This window comes from Poecilia mexicana, unplaced genomic scaffold, assembly GCF_051168715.1.
Source record: "Poecilia mexicana isolate PSO_F unplaced genomic scaffold, ASM5116871v1 scaffold_20, whole genome shotgun sequence".
Lineage (NCBI taxonomy): Eukaryota > Metazoa > Chordata > Actinopteri > Cyprinodontiformes > Poeciliidae > Poecilia > Poecilia mexicana.
The window spans coordinates 8,705,260-8,720,000 of record NW_028263389.1 but is presented as its reverse complement, the minus strand read 5'-3'; the positions used below and the strand labels follow the sequence as shown (position 1 = coordinate 8,720,000).

Below are 14,741 nucleotides of genomic sequence, written 5' to 3'. Positions count from 1 at the left end.
TTTGCTGAATTTAAAACCCAAGATATTACCACAAACACCTCGCAACGACACGTTGCACCATGCAACCATCGAAGTCAACAAGGAACCTCTCTGTATGTCACGGTTTTCTCTGTAGTGACATTGGAGTCCATGTGTTGGACTCAAAAGCTTAGAAAAAAAACCTGGTAACCTGAAACGTCTCAAAAAAGAACATGCTAACCTGTTTAAAAAAACCACTTCATATTTTTAGTCACTCTGACCTTGAAAACTATTAATACCTCAGTTCTTGTAGAAATACAGAAATCTGACGTTTCAGTTTTCTAAAGTCCAAATTGTGCGTACTAATTTTTGTTGCAATTTTTTTTTTTTTTTTTTTGCAAGTTCGTTAAACAAAATTTCACTGTGTGCTTAATCCCCCACTCACCACTGTTTGTGGTTCTTTTTGACTGTTTTCCTGTGTAGCTTCGCTCACTGAGCTGGCTTCTTGGCTGCCTGTGCTTGGCTGTTTTCCCCCTGATGCCCGTTGTGGGCAGAGAGCCTAACCTACGTCTGGTGTGAGTACTTCCTTTATTTTGCTTGCGTTTATCAGAACATTTACCACTTCATCCTATGATCTTCATACTCAGAAATGAAATGCTGTCACATTTAGACATTTGGTTTTTCATTGCTCTGGTTTTTTCAACTTCTGAAGTGAAACATTTACAGTGCTTCTGGCAGGTCACAATTAAAAAAAATAAAAAAGTAGGATTGTTTTTGTTTTGGATTTGAAGGCATAAGATAAGGTGGCTTTAGATCAGTACTGTATTTTCTAGTGAAGTTGTGTAAGCATAACTTCTTTAAAACTGGGCGAAAAGCAAGTGAAAATGCATTAACTTCCCTCTTCCCAGGTATGAAAAGTGCATCATCATTTTAAGTAGAAGTTGTGGGTGGAAGTTGCTAGAAATGGTTGCAAGGATGTATTTCTTCTGTAGGTCAGACGTTTGAAGTTTTTTCCTCCATAAACATGCTTACTCATTTGTAGAACTTTTTTTTTTTATCTTATTAGCTTTTGTTAGCATTAAATTAAAATATTCCAATATATCTTCTGAAACACAGAAAAAAAAAAACTCAACGTGTTCAATTTCAGGTGAATTCCCCATTTTAAGGATTTTAAGAGATTATTATTATTAATGCAGATATTTTTGAGGCACTCTGCACAGAGTTTTAGCAGGATGTCTTGACTCTCTTCCATAACACCTTTGATTTTCAAAAACAAACAAAAGAAAGTTAAAAGTTTAGTTTCTGTTTCCCTCAGTGCCTGTGCAGGCCTGCTTACTCTCTTCACTTCGGCCTGTTATCTCTGGTCATCACGGCGGAGGACACCGCTGCACACAAGCGACAGACGGCAATTTTTCAGTCAGGTAATTGTTTGCTTTTCCAGGTCCGGGTGTTATTTTCTTTGTCTTCTCAACAATTGCTAAAAGACGTATTACTTGTCAACCCCAACAGATGATCCATGTGGCCGTGTGTTTGTATGTCCCATCGCTCACACATTCCAGCCTGCAGCAGAAACAAGGCCTGCCCCTTCTAAATCAGATCATCAGCTGGAGCACATTAGGTTGGTGGACGAAAGACTTTTCTCAGTGTCACAGAAAAATCCACTGGAAGTTATTATTTAAAACGCACGTTCTGATTTGAAACAGTGATCTGATGCCACAGTGAAGCTATGTGTGCTGTCTGTCTTTTCTCAGCATCTTCTATTTTTGTTCCTCTTTTGAGCTCAACGCGTCTCTTTCACCGACTTCTCAGCATATTTTTGTCTCTCACATCCACTTACTTGCTTCTCAGTACTGGGTATGGCGAGATCTTTTTTAAATTGAGTTGGTATTTTGTAGCTTTACCGCTTCAGAAAATCTGCCGAATGCAAACATTCTTTCTGTTCCATCCTACTTAGGTCAGAGGCCTTGTTCCCTCCGGTTTTGTCTTGGTTGATGTTTGTGTGGATCAACATTGAACAGGAGGCCTTACTCGCTCAGGGTGACTCCAGAAGACAAGAGGTAGCATTAGAATGCAAGTTATAATGAGAAAAAATTGGGGATGTGGCAAGAGGTCTGGTTTTTAAAAAAAAAAAAAAAAAATTGTGTCCACATTAACTACTATGTAGCTTTTGCTTTCGCTAGTAGACTTAAAATATAAAAGAATATAACATTTAATTGTTTTTTACTCACTCTTGCACAAAGAATCAGACCAAAGATTTCCTACTTTAGTCAGAGAGAGCTCGCAGAATCATGTCTGTCATAATATTTTTTACTGTTATGCCTTTAAATAGTTGGTGAACGAACAAATAGTAAGGTTGTGGCTTTGTGTTTGTGGAAACACCTCAAACCTTCTAGAGAATTTCTTTTTTTTTTTTTTTGCATGTTATAAGTTGGTGTGAAATGTTGGTATTAATACCATAACAAATGCAAAAGTCCTTGTGAAGATGCAGGCTGAAGTCATTACTCACTGCAAAACAAATTCTGCAACAACATAGCCTGAAAGACCTTTCAGCTAGGAAATAATCATTTCTCCAAAAGCAATTAAAAAAAAAAAATGCGAAATTGAATACAGTGACAAATATTGTTATTTTGTGTGATAAAACTATAACTGAAGTGTTTGGCTAGAGTCGGTCAAACAAGTCTTCCAAATGAACCATGACCCTAACCATGCAACCAGATAAGTCACAAAGTGGTCTAAATACAACAAAGTCGAATGGCCCCTGCAAAGACGTGATCTCAGTCATGGAAAATGTGCCTGTTGAGCTGAAAAGTTCTGCAAGGAAGCACAAAAACAAACAAACAAAAAAAAAAACAAACACTGTTACACTGTCTGGAGAAATGGGCCAAAACGGTGTGGATCACCTACAAAACCCAGTTTGTTTCTCAAAATTTGTAGTTCATCTCTTAAAATTACATATCTGTGTCAGTGAACATATCAGTGCCTCAGAATGACACGTCCTTGTCTCATTGTTTTTGGATAAAACAGTTTTGATTAGTCTTGTCAATATAGCAATGTACTCCAGAGGAATGTTCTGTAAACAATGGCTAAAGTTTTGATGACAAATATCGTAAATTGTAATTGTGGGGGATCAATAGCACTCCTCTTCCTCTTCTTCTCTCTGACTTTTGACCCCATCCAAATTCTTGTCTAATGTTGCCACAAGCTTTTCACCCACATTTCTTCTGCGGTAGACCGTTTATATAGTTTTAAGTCAGGCAAGTGACCTTTCTGGTGGGAGATATTTTATCAGGTTTTTAGTCAGTCGATCATGCGCCAAATGCAAATTGCTCATTAAAAACGCCCAAAAGTGGTTTCTAATTGTGTTCCTTTGTTTTCAGCTGTCCACAATTGACTTCTCAGCCAACATTGACATTACCAAAATCCGACAGCTGAAGCTGGACGACATCAGAAGATCATATTTTTTTGTATCCTTGGTGTACTGTAATTGTTTGCAAGTTAAAGTAAAAGCTAGTAAACTGAGGTGCTTTATTCTCAGAGGGTTGTTAAAGGTAGTCCTTATGAGCTTAGATAACCTTTGTAGAATTTTAGCAGCACCCTTAAAATAGTTAAATAATATGTTACATTCACATTACTTCAGTTTTTTCCCTATTATTTTCTTCAGGTATTTTTTATAATAACAGCTTTCTTTGGCACAGGGAACATAGCGTCCATTAACAGGTAGGATAATGTTTGTGTGTTTGAACGTCCTTTTTTCTTGTGCTTGTTTTTGTGTTACAAATGACACGACGCGTGAATAGGATAGTTGTAGGCGCTGAGGTTTTAGTGAACCCATCTTGTGTGCTTGGTCTCATCAGTGTTTGCTTTATTAAAGATGCCTTCTGATCATTTAAATAGAGGAAGCAGAGAAGTGAACTGTGAAAACGTATTTCCGTTTATGATGTGCTTTAGTTTGTTTAGTGAAACTAGTCTCTGAAGGTTTTGAACCAAGACATTTTCTTTGCCACCAACAGAATTACGGAAATGTGAAGTTTAAAAGCAACATGTTAATGGTCTGCTGTTCTTCTCAAAACTGGTTCTTTTTTTTTATGTTTCTGATTTACTTTAACTCTAGTTTTCTCTGTAGTTACTGATGCTTCCTCTTTTTGCTGTTGTCTAGTTTTGACCCAGCCTCCATCTACTGTTTCCTCACTGTTTTCAACCCGTTTATCATGGGGGGGCTCATGATGTGGAAGGTAGGCCACTCTAGGTGTTTGTTATGTCATGTCGTGTGAAGAACTTCACAGTATTATTCATTTCTCTTTACATATCCCCATTAAAATGTAAAGAGGAACTCACTTCAACATATAGACAAACATGAAACTGATGTTTCAAAAAGATTGAATGTTTTTTTTTTGTGTTTTTTTTTTTTTTACATAACAATATGAAAGGAGTGATATGCACTTGCATTTGCCTCAGCCCCACTGAGTCGATGCTTTCTAGTATTATTTTCCCTTCATTGCAATTACAACTGCAAATCTTTTGGAACACGTTTCTTATAGCTTTACATATTTGAAGGCTACATTTTTTTCCACCCCGCTTTCATTCAGACAGAGCTCAGCCTCAGTCAGATTGATTGGAGAGTATTTGAGGACACCGATTTTCAAATCAAGGATTATTTTTTTGATCTGCACTAACTCCATGAGTTTATCGTGGGCCGCATGGCTGCCTGATTTAATTAAGGCTGGCTTGTTGTCAGTTTAAGCAGACAGACATGCCTGCGTTGGTCCGCAGGTGTTGTGCACTTCCATTGTCAGATTATGGATTGAACTGTTCTCTGTTAAATGTTCGCTGCAACGGTGGTAGGAGTTTGCTCTGGAATTCAATTCCTTCTCCATGTAGTCGAGTAAGAAGCTTCAACCACCTCGCCTGCTGCTATTAATTAGAAGGGCAGATGATGCGATATAGCAGCCTCTCTTCTGTCAGACTGCCCCCACCCAGGCTACAATCCAATAGCTTCCCATCATCAGCGTGTAAATGTGTGCGCCAATTACAGTTGCTGATTTCATGTTGATTGTCTTTAAGTTTCTTTAAAATTGTCTTTTTTTTCCCCTCTCAGGTTATTATTCCATTTATCATAGTAATGTGTACCTTTGAGACCATCCAGGTTGCAACACAGCTCTCATCAAGAAGGTAATTTTGGTCTGACGTTTGTATCTGACATTTTGTTCATGTTCAATTTATCAACATGAACACATTTTTAGTCTGTTAAGAAATATAAAATACAAATTGCATCTATGCTGTTTCTGCAGTACACGGATATTGTTACACATTTTGGTTGTTCATGTTTTCTTTCCATTTGATTTTTTTTTTATGTCCTCTTCCTTTCCAGTTTATTCCTCATTGTCCTGGTTATTTCTGATGTCATGGCACTGGTAAATTACTTGAGATAATATCAGACTACTGGGCAATTTAATTCACACCCTAAAAAGCCTTATTGGCTCAATACCTTTTCTGATGAATGTAGAATTTATGTGAACATTACATGGTAAATGTTTAACTTCCTTGTCCTCAGCATTTCTTCTTCCTGGTGCAAGACTATGGAAGCTGGTTGGATATTGGCACAAGGTAAGTTGGTGTCGATAAAGCACCAGCTACTCATTACATATTTTCACAGATTGTTTCCACTTCTTTTTGTTTTGCTGCTGTTCTGTCACCTGCAATACGCAGATTTACCTAAAAAAAAAAAAAAAAAAACGTATATTTTTTTGTGTGCTACAGCATTAGTCACTACGTGATAGTGATGTCGATGACGATCTTCCTGATGCTGCTAAGTGTGGTCACACACGTTCTCACCTCAAAAAGACTCATCCTGTGGAACAGATCGAAGATGCACTTTCCTTAGATACAAATTTATTTATGCCGTCAAATGTTGTAGGTTGTGTATGCCAAATGTTTTGTATTTATTCTGTCTAGATATGCTTAGTATAGTTTTTATATAAATGCATTAATGTGGAAAGTACCTTCAATGAGCTCAAGAATCAATTTTGCCAAGCCCTGTTTTTACACCACCCTCTAAACACCCAGTGATTTTTTTTTTCAGGTGTAATTGTAAATTAAATAAAAAATAATTGGACGTGTGTTTTGAGTATTTAACTATAAATTAATCTTTTTTTTTTTAAACAAACTCTGGATTTGTGATTTTAAAGTTTAGCACAAGCTTGTGTAAAGGGTACATGGAATTTAATAAAGGGAAAGGATGTTTTTACCTGTTGTTGCATATTCACTAATAAAAAAAAAGGAACCAGGAAGTGATTTGTCTGTTTACTAGCTGATTTATACAAGATACAATTTGACAGTAATAGAAACATGTTGCATCAGACCCGTAGCCTTTACTAATATGTTTGGGGTATGTTAGCCAAAATAGACTTTTTTGAGTTTTATATCATATGTCATTTCGTGTGAGGGAATCACACACATACCCGGATTGTTGCTTTTAACGCAACAATCGTTAAGCAACAATCTTTAACAATTGTTGCTTTAACGGTTGTTGCCTTTCAAGAGTGTCTTAATGTTTGCTCAGGATATGCCTTGATGCCTCATAGTCATCAGATATATACAGCATTTTAATGTCAAGTGAAGGTAACATAGTACCTTACTTGTGTTATAAAATGGCACCATGTGCCTGAAAAATACATAATACCCCCCCATTAACAGTAGAAATTTATCTTAATTAAAAAAAAAAAAAAAACTGCTGATCAAACTTAATTCTGCAGGAGAAATTTTTAAATTCCACTTATTTACAGACAAAGGCATAAACAGCTTGCATTGTAAACTGAGCAAATTAGCAGCAAGAAAGAACAAGGCGCTGAACGTGCAGACAGTTTATGATCGAAACCATAATTTACCACAGGGACGGTATTTTTAGTTTTTTTTTTTTTATCACTACAGATCACACCTAAGCCTAAGCTGCTACTTTTGTGGTAGATCAAAAATATATAATCAGTTAAAAAATACATAAAATTGTACTCAAGGAAGAACAGTGCTAATTCAGTAATTTTCTACTCAAGTAGTAAGAAGGAGTCGTCTAAAAATATAAGAGTTAAAAAAAGAGAAAAATAAGGTCTACCAGAGTACTGAGTAACTTTTTGATCATAAAATTTGGTTTATCTGGTCAATGTTCTAGTCCAACAAGAAGAACTTCCTCATGTGGCTCTTTACTGTAGCTTGAATTCCCAAGCAAGCACTCAGTTAATATGCGATCGAGGAATTTACAGGTTAGTGCGAGTGTTGTATTAACCCACCTTCGCTTGGTTCAATGCAACAAGACCTAAGCCTAAGCTGCTAAACTGTGCCCAAAAGAGGAATATTTTACCTTTGATGGTCAAGCCGAAAACAGAGAGCAATGCAAGTATACAGGTAGAGAAACTGTCTTTGGATAATTATTCTACTGTTTTCTGATATTTCTTTATGTTGATCCAACCTTTCCTTTTCAGCCATACTTGATGAATCCCTCTTAAACTCGTCTCTTATTTACTTAGAAGGGTCCATATTTGGTCTGAGTATTCTCTTGAATTTAACCCCATCATGCATGAATTATGTTCCTGTAAGTCAGGATTTTTTTAAAAAGTGCTTTTGATTTTCTTAGGGCATAAAAATAAGGGACAATTTTTTTGGTATATATATATATATATTTTTTTTTTTTTTTTTTTTTTTAAGGATTTGTCCAAGTGTCCACTTAGGTGGACAACATGCGCTTATGTCTATTCAACTAATGAAAGCTGTATATTGTGAATATATTTTGACATTAGTTAGCAGAATGCATAAATATATAACATTCTATTCAACTCTTATCTTGCTCTAATGTTAACTATTATAGATCCCTTAATTCAGTCCCTCTCATTCAACCGCTTGGTCTCATTTTAGTCTTATTTTGGCTCCTTCTCAAGTAGTATGATTTTATTATGGAGATTTTTAATTTTATAAAACTAACAACATTGAATATGACACTTCAGCCATTCTGTTGTTTTCTGTCTCTTCAGTTTTAGACTTCTAAAAATCAAGGCTATCTTGTATGAAGATATGCATAGCACCCAGGTTGCAAACAACACATCGGATGCAGATGTATTTAATTTTGTCTCCAGGTTGGATCATTTGCATGTTGATATTTTTGGCTGCAGTGAGGTAGGGCCAGTGTTCTCCAGACCTCAGCCTGATCTCATGGGTTTGTCTTAGACCAATGGTGTCCAAAGTCGATCCTCCAGGACTGGCATCCTCCACATGCAGTTCTCTCTCTACTTCAACACACCTGGATCAAATGGTGGCTCATTAGAAGACCTAAGGGGAAATGCTGAGGAGGAAGTTGCTACCACCAGGCAGAGAACTAGAACATGCAGGATCTTGGACCTCAAGGCAGAGGACACCACTGCCCTAGATGGGATGGCACTGGTACTCTTGAGCGTGTCTGGATGGAACCCTCATTTATTAGCACACAAGCTACAGATTCCTTGAAATGTAACAGATTCACCTTCTCCAAGAAGTGAAAAAACACCAAGTATGATGTCAAGATGAAGACCTGACTCTGATGATCAATACATTCTTGACCTCGGGTATCTGAGGTATGACATGATTCCATATTTATTACTGGAAATGTCTTCACTTCCTGATCTGTTAAGGCCAGAATTTGATTTCTTTTTTGGACTGCATGCAGGTTTGTAATCTGTAGGTTCCAGTTATTTCATGTCCCTCAACATCTTGATTTACCTCAGTGATCAAAGGTTCTTCATCATCCTCATCTCCACTGCAGCTACTGCTCCCATTGGCCGGTAACGTATGAAAACTTTACTTCTTAATGGCAACAATGGACATCAAGTTAAGAACTAAAATATGTAAGTTTATTTACTGTCAAAATATTTGCTGGAAATGTTGCATATTGTAGATATAGTCAGAGTATTGATATCAATACTTGTCAAAATATTGTCACTGGTGCATGCCGTCCACTTCAGTGGACAGGTGATCAGTAGTAATTTTCTCCAAATACAAAGTTGTTATTTAGAAAATACATCAGTAATATTAGTCTTTATGGGTTTCTTTCTTGATGTCTTTTTTTTTTACCTGCAAGAGTTTTCCACAGTAGGAGGGGGGACTGGATATTTCCGAGTTAGTCTGATATGCTTCCGTCTGTCAGCCATATTGGATTTAACAAAAACATTCTTGCACTTGCAATAGATGGACAGTAGTTGGCAGTGTTTTGCCTGATGCACTAGTGTCTACTTCAGTGGACTGTGTGCATTTATAACATAAAAATCCACAAGAAACACAAGAAAATGGCCTTTAGATAGCTGTCCACTGTAGTGACCACTATGCGTGAAAGGGTTAAATACAATCTTTGTAGTTGGTTACTACAGTTGGAGCTATATATTCATCTTGCCTGGCATTGACAATGAGGCATGTCTATTTTCCTTCTGGACCTCTTACCACTGTGACCTGGAAATTAGTTCAGGATGAAACTATTTAAATATTGTTCAATTATTTGTGTTTTTGTTTGCATCTAATGCAAGCCAAAAGCAAGGCAGAGCTGAGGCTATTGGTGTTTTCACTTTCTCTCTTGCTATAAATGCCTAGTAAGAGACTTGTATTTGTATAAAATATTTCTGTGGAGTCCTTCTAAATATATTATGCAATTTTCCCGGCTGCCAAAGCTAAAGCTCTGCTAATGCTAAGAAGTTAGCCACCATTAGTTCTGCAGTGTTAAAATCATAGCTTGTTCTCTTCTTGCAAAAATTAACCGTAAGGTGTATACACAAGTAGTGGTAAGTACCACCAGTACATGTGGGACTCACAAGAATGGCTAAGTAGCATCACAGCCACTATTTCCTTTGTTGTTTGATGAGCTGCTAACCCTAGATGTTGCCTGTGGTTTGTTTACCAAGTTGTCAATCCATGTCTGTGTTTCACACACAGTTTTTCCACACACAAACATTGTAGGTTTTTGTTGTTGTTTTTTAATATGTTTATCCTCTGCTCGGATTACAAAATGGTTGTTTGAACTCCTGGCAGCTCCTGTATTTTTATTAATATTATTATTTTTTGTCAACTTTTAGAGATAATTTGGCCTCATTCTAATTCCTCAAACCAAACCTTGGTTCTTAAAAGTACATATTCACACTGATCTGTGATAGCCCTCCGTTTGTTTATCGGTTGTTGGTGTTACAATTTTATTCCTGGTTCCTTTTTACTACTTTTTCCTTAGATCACTAGTTTTATTCTTTTTTTTTAATCTGTGCTTAGAAGTTTAGTTTAGTTAAATGTTTTGATCTAAATTGCTTACTTTGTTAACAATTGCCTTCAGTACTTATTGTTTTATTCACACCAAACCTGTTGTGGCTTTGCAGTTGTGCTACAATCTTTCCATTTTGAAGTGATTTATTGAACAGAGCTCAAATGCCCAAAACTCATGACATTTCTTTATAACAATGCTATAAAAAAAACGTCACAACTTTATCACTTACGTTGTTCCTTGGTCTGATGCTTTTTGCTTGTTAATGTTATCTAATAAACATTTAAAGCCTAGTCTAAACACACAGCTGAACACACAGCTGGATTTAAACTGGGACTGAATAATACACAGGCAGACGCTGCTAATTGGTGACTTCTGGATGCAATTGATCACACTTTTATTTAGAGCTTTCAGTAAAGGGAAAAATGGTGTCGCAAACTTGAAAGACTTACATGCCAACATAAGTTTTTTGATTGAACAAAACCAAACAAGAACTTCAAAACACTGAAAAACACAAACAACCCCATCGGAGAGTTTACAGGATATTGATTAGTTTTCCTATTTAAATTATGAATAAACCGGTCTCAGCAGTTGGTGTGAGAGCATATTTACACAACGTTGAAATTGGGTCAATTCAGTGTTACTCATCTCTCCACATGGGGCTATTGCACACACTCAACAGCATTCGAACAAAAAGTATTCCTGTACCAGACTTAAAATTCATGAGACTGATTTTTTTTTGACAACCTTAAGAAACGCTATAAGCAAATGTAGAAGCACACTGACCAGAGACTACCAAAGAACTTCATAGTTCTATGAAGAACTATGACCATTGTTTTTGTTTTGTTTTTCTTGAAAACTGATGGTCACATTTCTTCATATAAAATAAAGAGCTTCATAATTCTTTATTTCAAGAACTATGACCATCAGTTTCTTCAAAGAAACTGATGGTATCAGGTTTCCAGTTTGACACTGATCAAATAACATCAACTAGAAGTAAACACTCAATTGCTTTGGACATTCTTTTATGGGTTCAAATAAGAAATCAATTTATAAAATGAGCCTGATAAATACATGAATCTGGGGGAAAAAAGCTGAAGCTGAACTGAAAGTTGTCCTTTTAGTGGGCTAATGATCATCATGCAAGTGAAACCTCTAACTAAGGGTTTGAAATTAAGGAACAAGACATGTATGTTTTCCATTTTGACAGAAATTTTTTGCATAGTAAAATAAATCACAAGACCAGATGTGCATTTTTTTTATAGATGCAAACAATTACAGGGTCAAATAACTAAACCCACATGCAGCTTTGCATACTCACGTTGAAGCAACAGAGTGTAACTGTGGCTTGCGCAAGTTGCCATGGGTACTGCAGCTTCCTCAGACAGTTCAGAAAGCCCCTCACAGAAACCCATAGACTAAATTATGGATGGATGATATTCAGATTTTATGAAAATAGTCAAATAGTAACAGTGTAATCTACATTATGCAGCATCACAAACTTATAATTCCGTTGTTGTACAATGACAATTTGTAAAACTTGATAAAAGTAGTGTGATATTTATTTATTTATTTATTTTTACTGCAAAACCCATGGGAACCAGTTGGCATCAACAACACCTAAAACATTTGCAATGCTTGCAACTGACTGCAATATTTAAAGATATATGTCAACATCGCTACTCGTACCATGATATCCTGAGTAACCTCTCTTTACACGTTTATCATCATATGCTATGGCGATATAATGCAACAGCCTGCTACCACACAGTTAAGACATTTCAGATGCTCTCAGATTTTTATACAAATAAGAATTCATTAGATTTATGTATACCATAGATGCTATGAGGTAAAATAAACTATAAGCTTGTACAAATTAAGTTGGATAAATGTAAAGGACATTTTTTGACATTAATAAAAGTAATTTGCTGTATGTGAGGTATAATTAATTATGTAAATGTTGTATTTCTTGGAGTTAAAGAATAGCAACAGCAGCAAGAAAAAAAAAGCCCCAAAAAACAGAGTACAAACAGAGGGTGGCCAAAAGAAGGAAGCTACCATTTCTGTGGTTATGCTGACATGAAGTCACCTCCTGTTTCAAACAAAGTACAGACAGGCAGTATGCAAAAGGGCTCTTGACACCGACACACGTAGCTCATTTCAATAACCTACACTGACTTTAGACACAGCAAATTGCATATTTGTGAAAGCGTTTGGATGCTTACTGACTTTGTCGAGACTTGGAGTTGTCACTCCGGTGGGATGAAGGATAGACAGAGTTTCTAACGTTTTGCTGGGACTCCTAAAATCAGGCAGGAGCCAAATCTTTGACTACAAGGTAAGTCTACATGGGAAGCTTATAGGTTACATCTCTTCTTCTGCTCAGCATGAGGTTGTTGCTTTGTTCTCTTTATTAATATACAAGCAAGACACATTGTCAAAATATTCTTCAAAAGAAAATCAAGTTTTTGTTGTTGTAAGTAGTGCTAATCTGGTGTTTAGGGGGAAATTTATTGCTGCTAACCAAGCTGCCTGACCAAGCAATAGTAAGGCACTAAGTTCTCTAAATTAGCTCTAAATTCATTTTATAAGATGTGTTCGTTCAAATGATACCGACCCTTCCTGTAAGTCACTGACAGTCTTACAACAGAACTGAGTCCTGAGCTTTGAATATTTCTATTAAGAATTTTAACTCATGTATAGTTGTACATTTTAGTATTTTTGTTTCAAAAACCTTAATGTAAATTGGTCATATTTTTTTTTTCAAACAAACTGCAAGAGGATGGTGATAAGAGAACCTTCAAAAGTAAAAATGTCTTTACTTTTGAAATGATGATGAGATGCGTCAGCGTCATGGTTTCATGAACAGAAGTGAATGTGCTTGTGAAAAAAATACAAAACCTAAATAGACTGCAGAAAGGCCAACTCGACAAAACAGAATGCATCAGACTGAGAATAAAAGGTAAATTAGTCTGGACGGTACAGCACATGTAAAGGTTATAGGTAGCTTTTGTAACAAATTACTTTTTCACATTTTACACAAGACGAAATACATAGCTGAATAAGTTCCTATAGTACCACGCCTGTATTTTATTTTACCAAGATTTTTAGGTTATAAAAAGCCAACAACGACTCTCACATTTTCTTCCCTATCATTATAGCACTACCCATTTAACTGTTACACCAACTTCCTTTTTGTCTCCAACAATGGATTTTGTTTGAAACCTTCTGTCTTTAGGATGAATTCCAGCGTGACCCCGCAGCATCCGTCTACCTCCATGACGACTCAGAACGTCACACCAACGGCTGCTCCATCCCCAGATTTTCACATTACCCTCACGGTCATCTACTCTGTGGTTCTGCTGTGCGGTACGGTCAGCCTGAGCCTGATGATGCACATCTTGAAGTCCAGTGCTGCTTCTGCCACCTCTATTACCGTGTTTAACCTCATTTTCGCCCACTTCGTCTTCCTTCTGACGGTGCCCTTCAGAATTTACTATTATGTAACCAATGAGTGGAAGTTGGGTCCCGAGTGGTGTAAAATGGTGAGCGCTATGATCCACATTCACATGTACATGTCTTTTTTGCTCTACATGATCATCCTCATCACTCGCTTGTGGCCACACTACTGCAGGACCAGGCAGGTGGAGCCCTTAGGCAGGATGCAAGCACTCATCGGCAGTGTAGTGATGTGGGTCATTGTGCTCATCTTAATCCCTTGCATCATTTTTTCTTTTTATGGCAAGTCAGATCAAGATAAAAATTCCACTCAGTGCTTTCATTTTGCAGAAAGCATGAGATCTGCCCAAGTGCTGAACTACATATTAAGCACACTGGTGATAGTGGTTGCTGTTGTGTTGACAGCCCTTCAGGCCAACGTCCTGTGGACTCTGTACAAAAGGGATCGCCAGGGATGCAGGTCTCAGCAAGACTTCGGGGCTCAACTGAAGAGCCTCTGCTTCACACTGATCATGCTAATCTGCTTCGTTCCCTACCATAGTTTCCGGCTGCATTACATCGGGCAACCTGAGCTTGAACCTATCAACGAAGTCTTACTGAGCCTGACCACTTTCAACTGTTTGGACATGCTCACCTTCCTGGGGAGGAGAACACTCCACATGTGCTTTAGAAGAAGGACTGTGTGAACACAATAACTGTGAATGTGCATACAGGAGACAAACTGATGTAAAACGTCGACATGTGTTTCTATTTTCTATTTCTTGTTGATCTTTATTTGATATCAAATTGTGATCCTTTTGCCTGCTTCATTATCTAACCAATATTATTTCAGCTGATTATTATTATTATTACTATTATTATTATTATTATTATTATTGCAGAAATGCTTGGTTGTTGAATTAATAAAAAATGTTTTCGCCAGAGATTATGAACTCAGGTCCAGTTCTGATATTGTATTTATGAATAGCAGAAATTTATATGTTGCCAAGTAATAAATGCAATCTGAAAACCACTTTGAACTCGACTACAAGATAAATAAACCTCTGCCATCTGCTGGACTTTATCTGTA

General features: G+C 36.8%; 2 protein-coding genes across 2 annotated transcripts in view; both read left to right on the top strand.

Moving 5' to 3' along the window:
- Positions 1 to 6,245, top strand: part of pign (phosphatidylinositol glycan anchor biosynthesis, class N) — a 13,204-nt gene extending 6,959 nt beyond the window's left edge. Inside the window, exons 18-29 of the mRNA XM_014992929.2 lie at positions 442 to 533; positions 1,274 to 1,379; positions 1,468 to 1,576; positions 1,710 to 1,812; positions 1,913 to 2,015; positions 3,336 to 3,422; positions 3,620 to 3,675; positions 4,115 to 4,190; positions 5,054 to 5,127; positions 5,327 to 5,369; positions 5,510 to 5,562; positions 5,716 to 6,245. Coding sequence (XP_014848415.2) covers positions 442 to 533; positions 1,274 to 1,379; positions 1,468 to 1,576; positions 1,710 to 1,812; positions 1,913 to 2,015; positions 3,336 to 3,422; positions 3,620 to 3,675; positions 4,115 to 4,190; positions 5,054 to 5,127; positions 5,327 to 5,369; positions 5,510 to 5,562; positions 5,716 to 5,839 — 1,026 coding nt within the window. The 3' untranslated portion in view covers positions 5,840 to 6,245. The remainder of the gene's footprint in view (positions 1 to 441; positions 534 to 1,273; positions 1,380 to 1,467; positions 1,577 to 1,709; positions 1,813 to 1,912; positions 2,016 to 3,335; positions 3,423 to 3,619; positions 3,676 to 4,114; positions 4,191 to 5,053; positions 5,128 to 5,326; positions 5,370 to 5,509; positions 5,563 to 5,715) is intronic.
- A 6,083-nt stretch (positions 6,246 to 12,328) lies between these two features.
- gpr141 (G protein-coupled receptor 141) lies at positions 12,329 to 14,684 on the top strand. Its single transcript, XM_014992932.2, has 2 exons — positions 12,329 to 12,551; positions 13,452 to 14,684. Exon 2 carries the CDS (start codon positions 13,453 to 13,455, stop codon positions 14,356 to 14,358), a length of 906 nt encoding a protein of 301 aa, XP_014848418.2. The 5' UTR covers positions 12,329 to 12,551; position 13,452; the 3' UTR covers positions 14,359 to 14,684.
- The last annotated feature ends 57 nt before the right edge of the window (positions 14,685 to 14,741 follow it).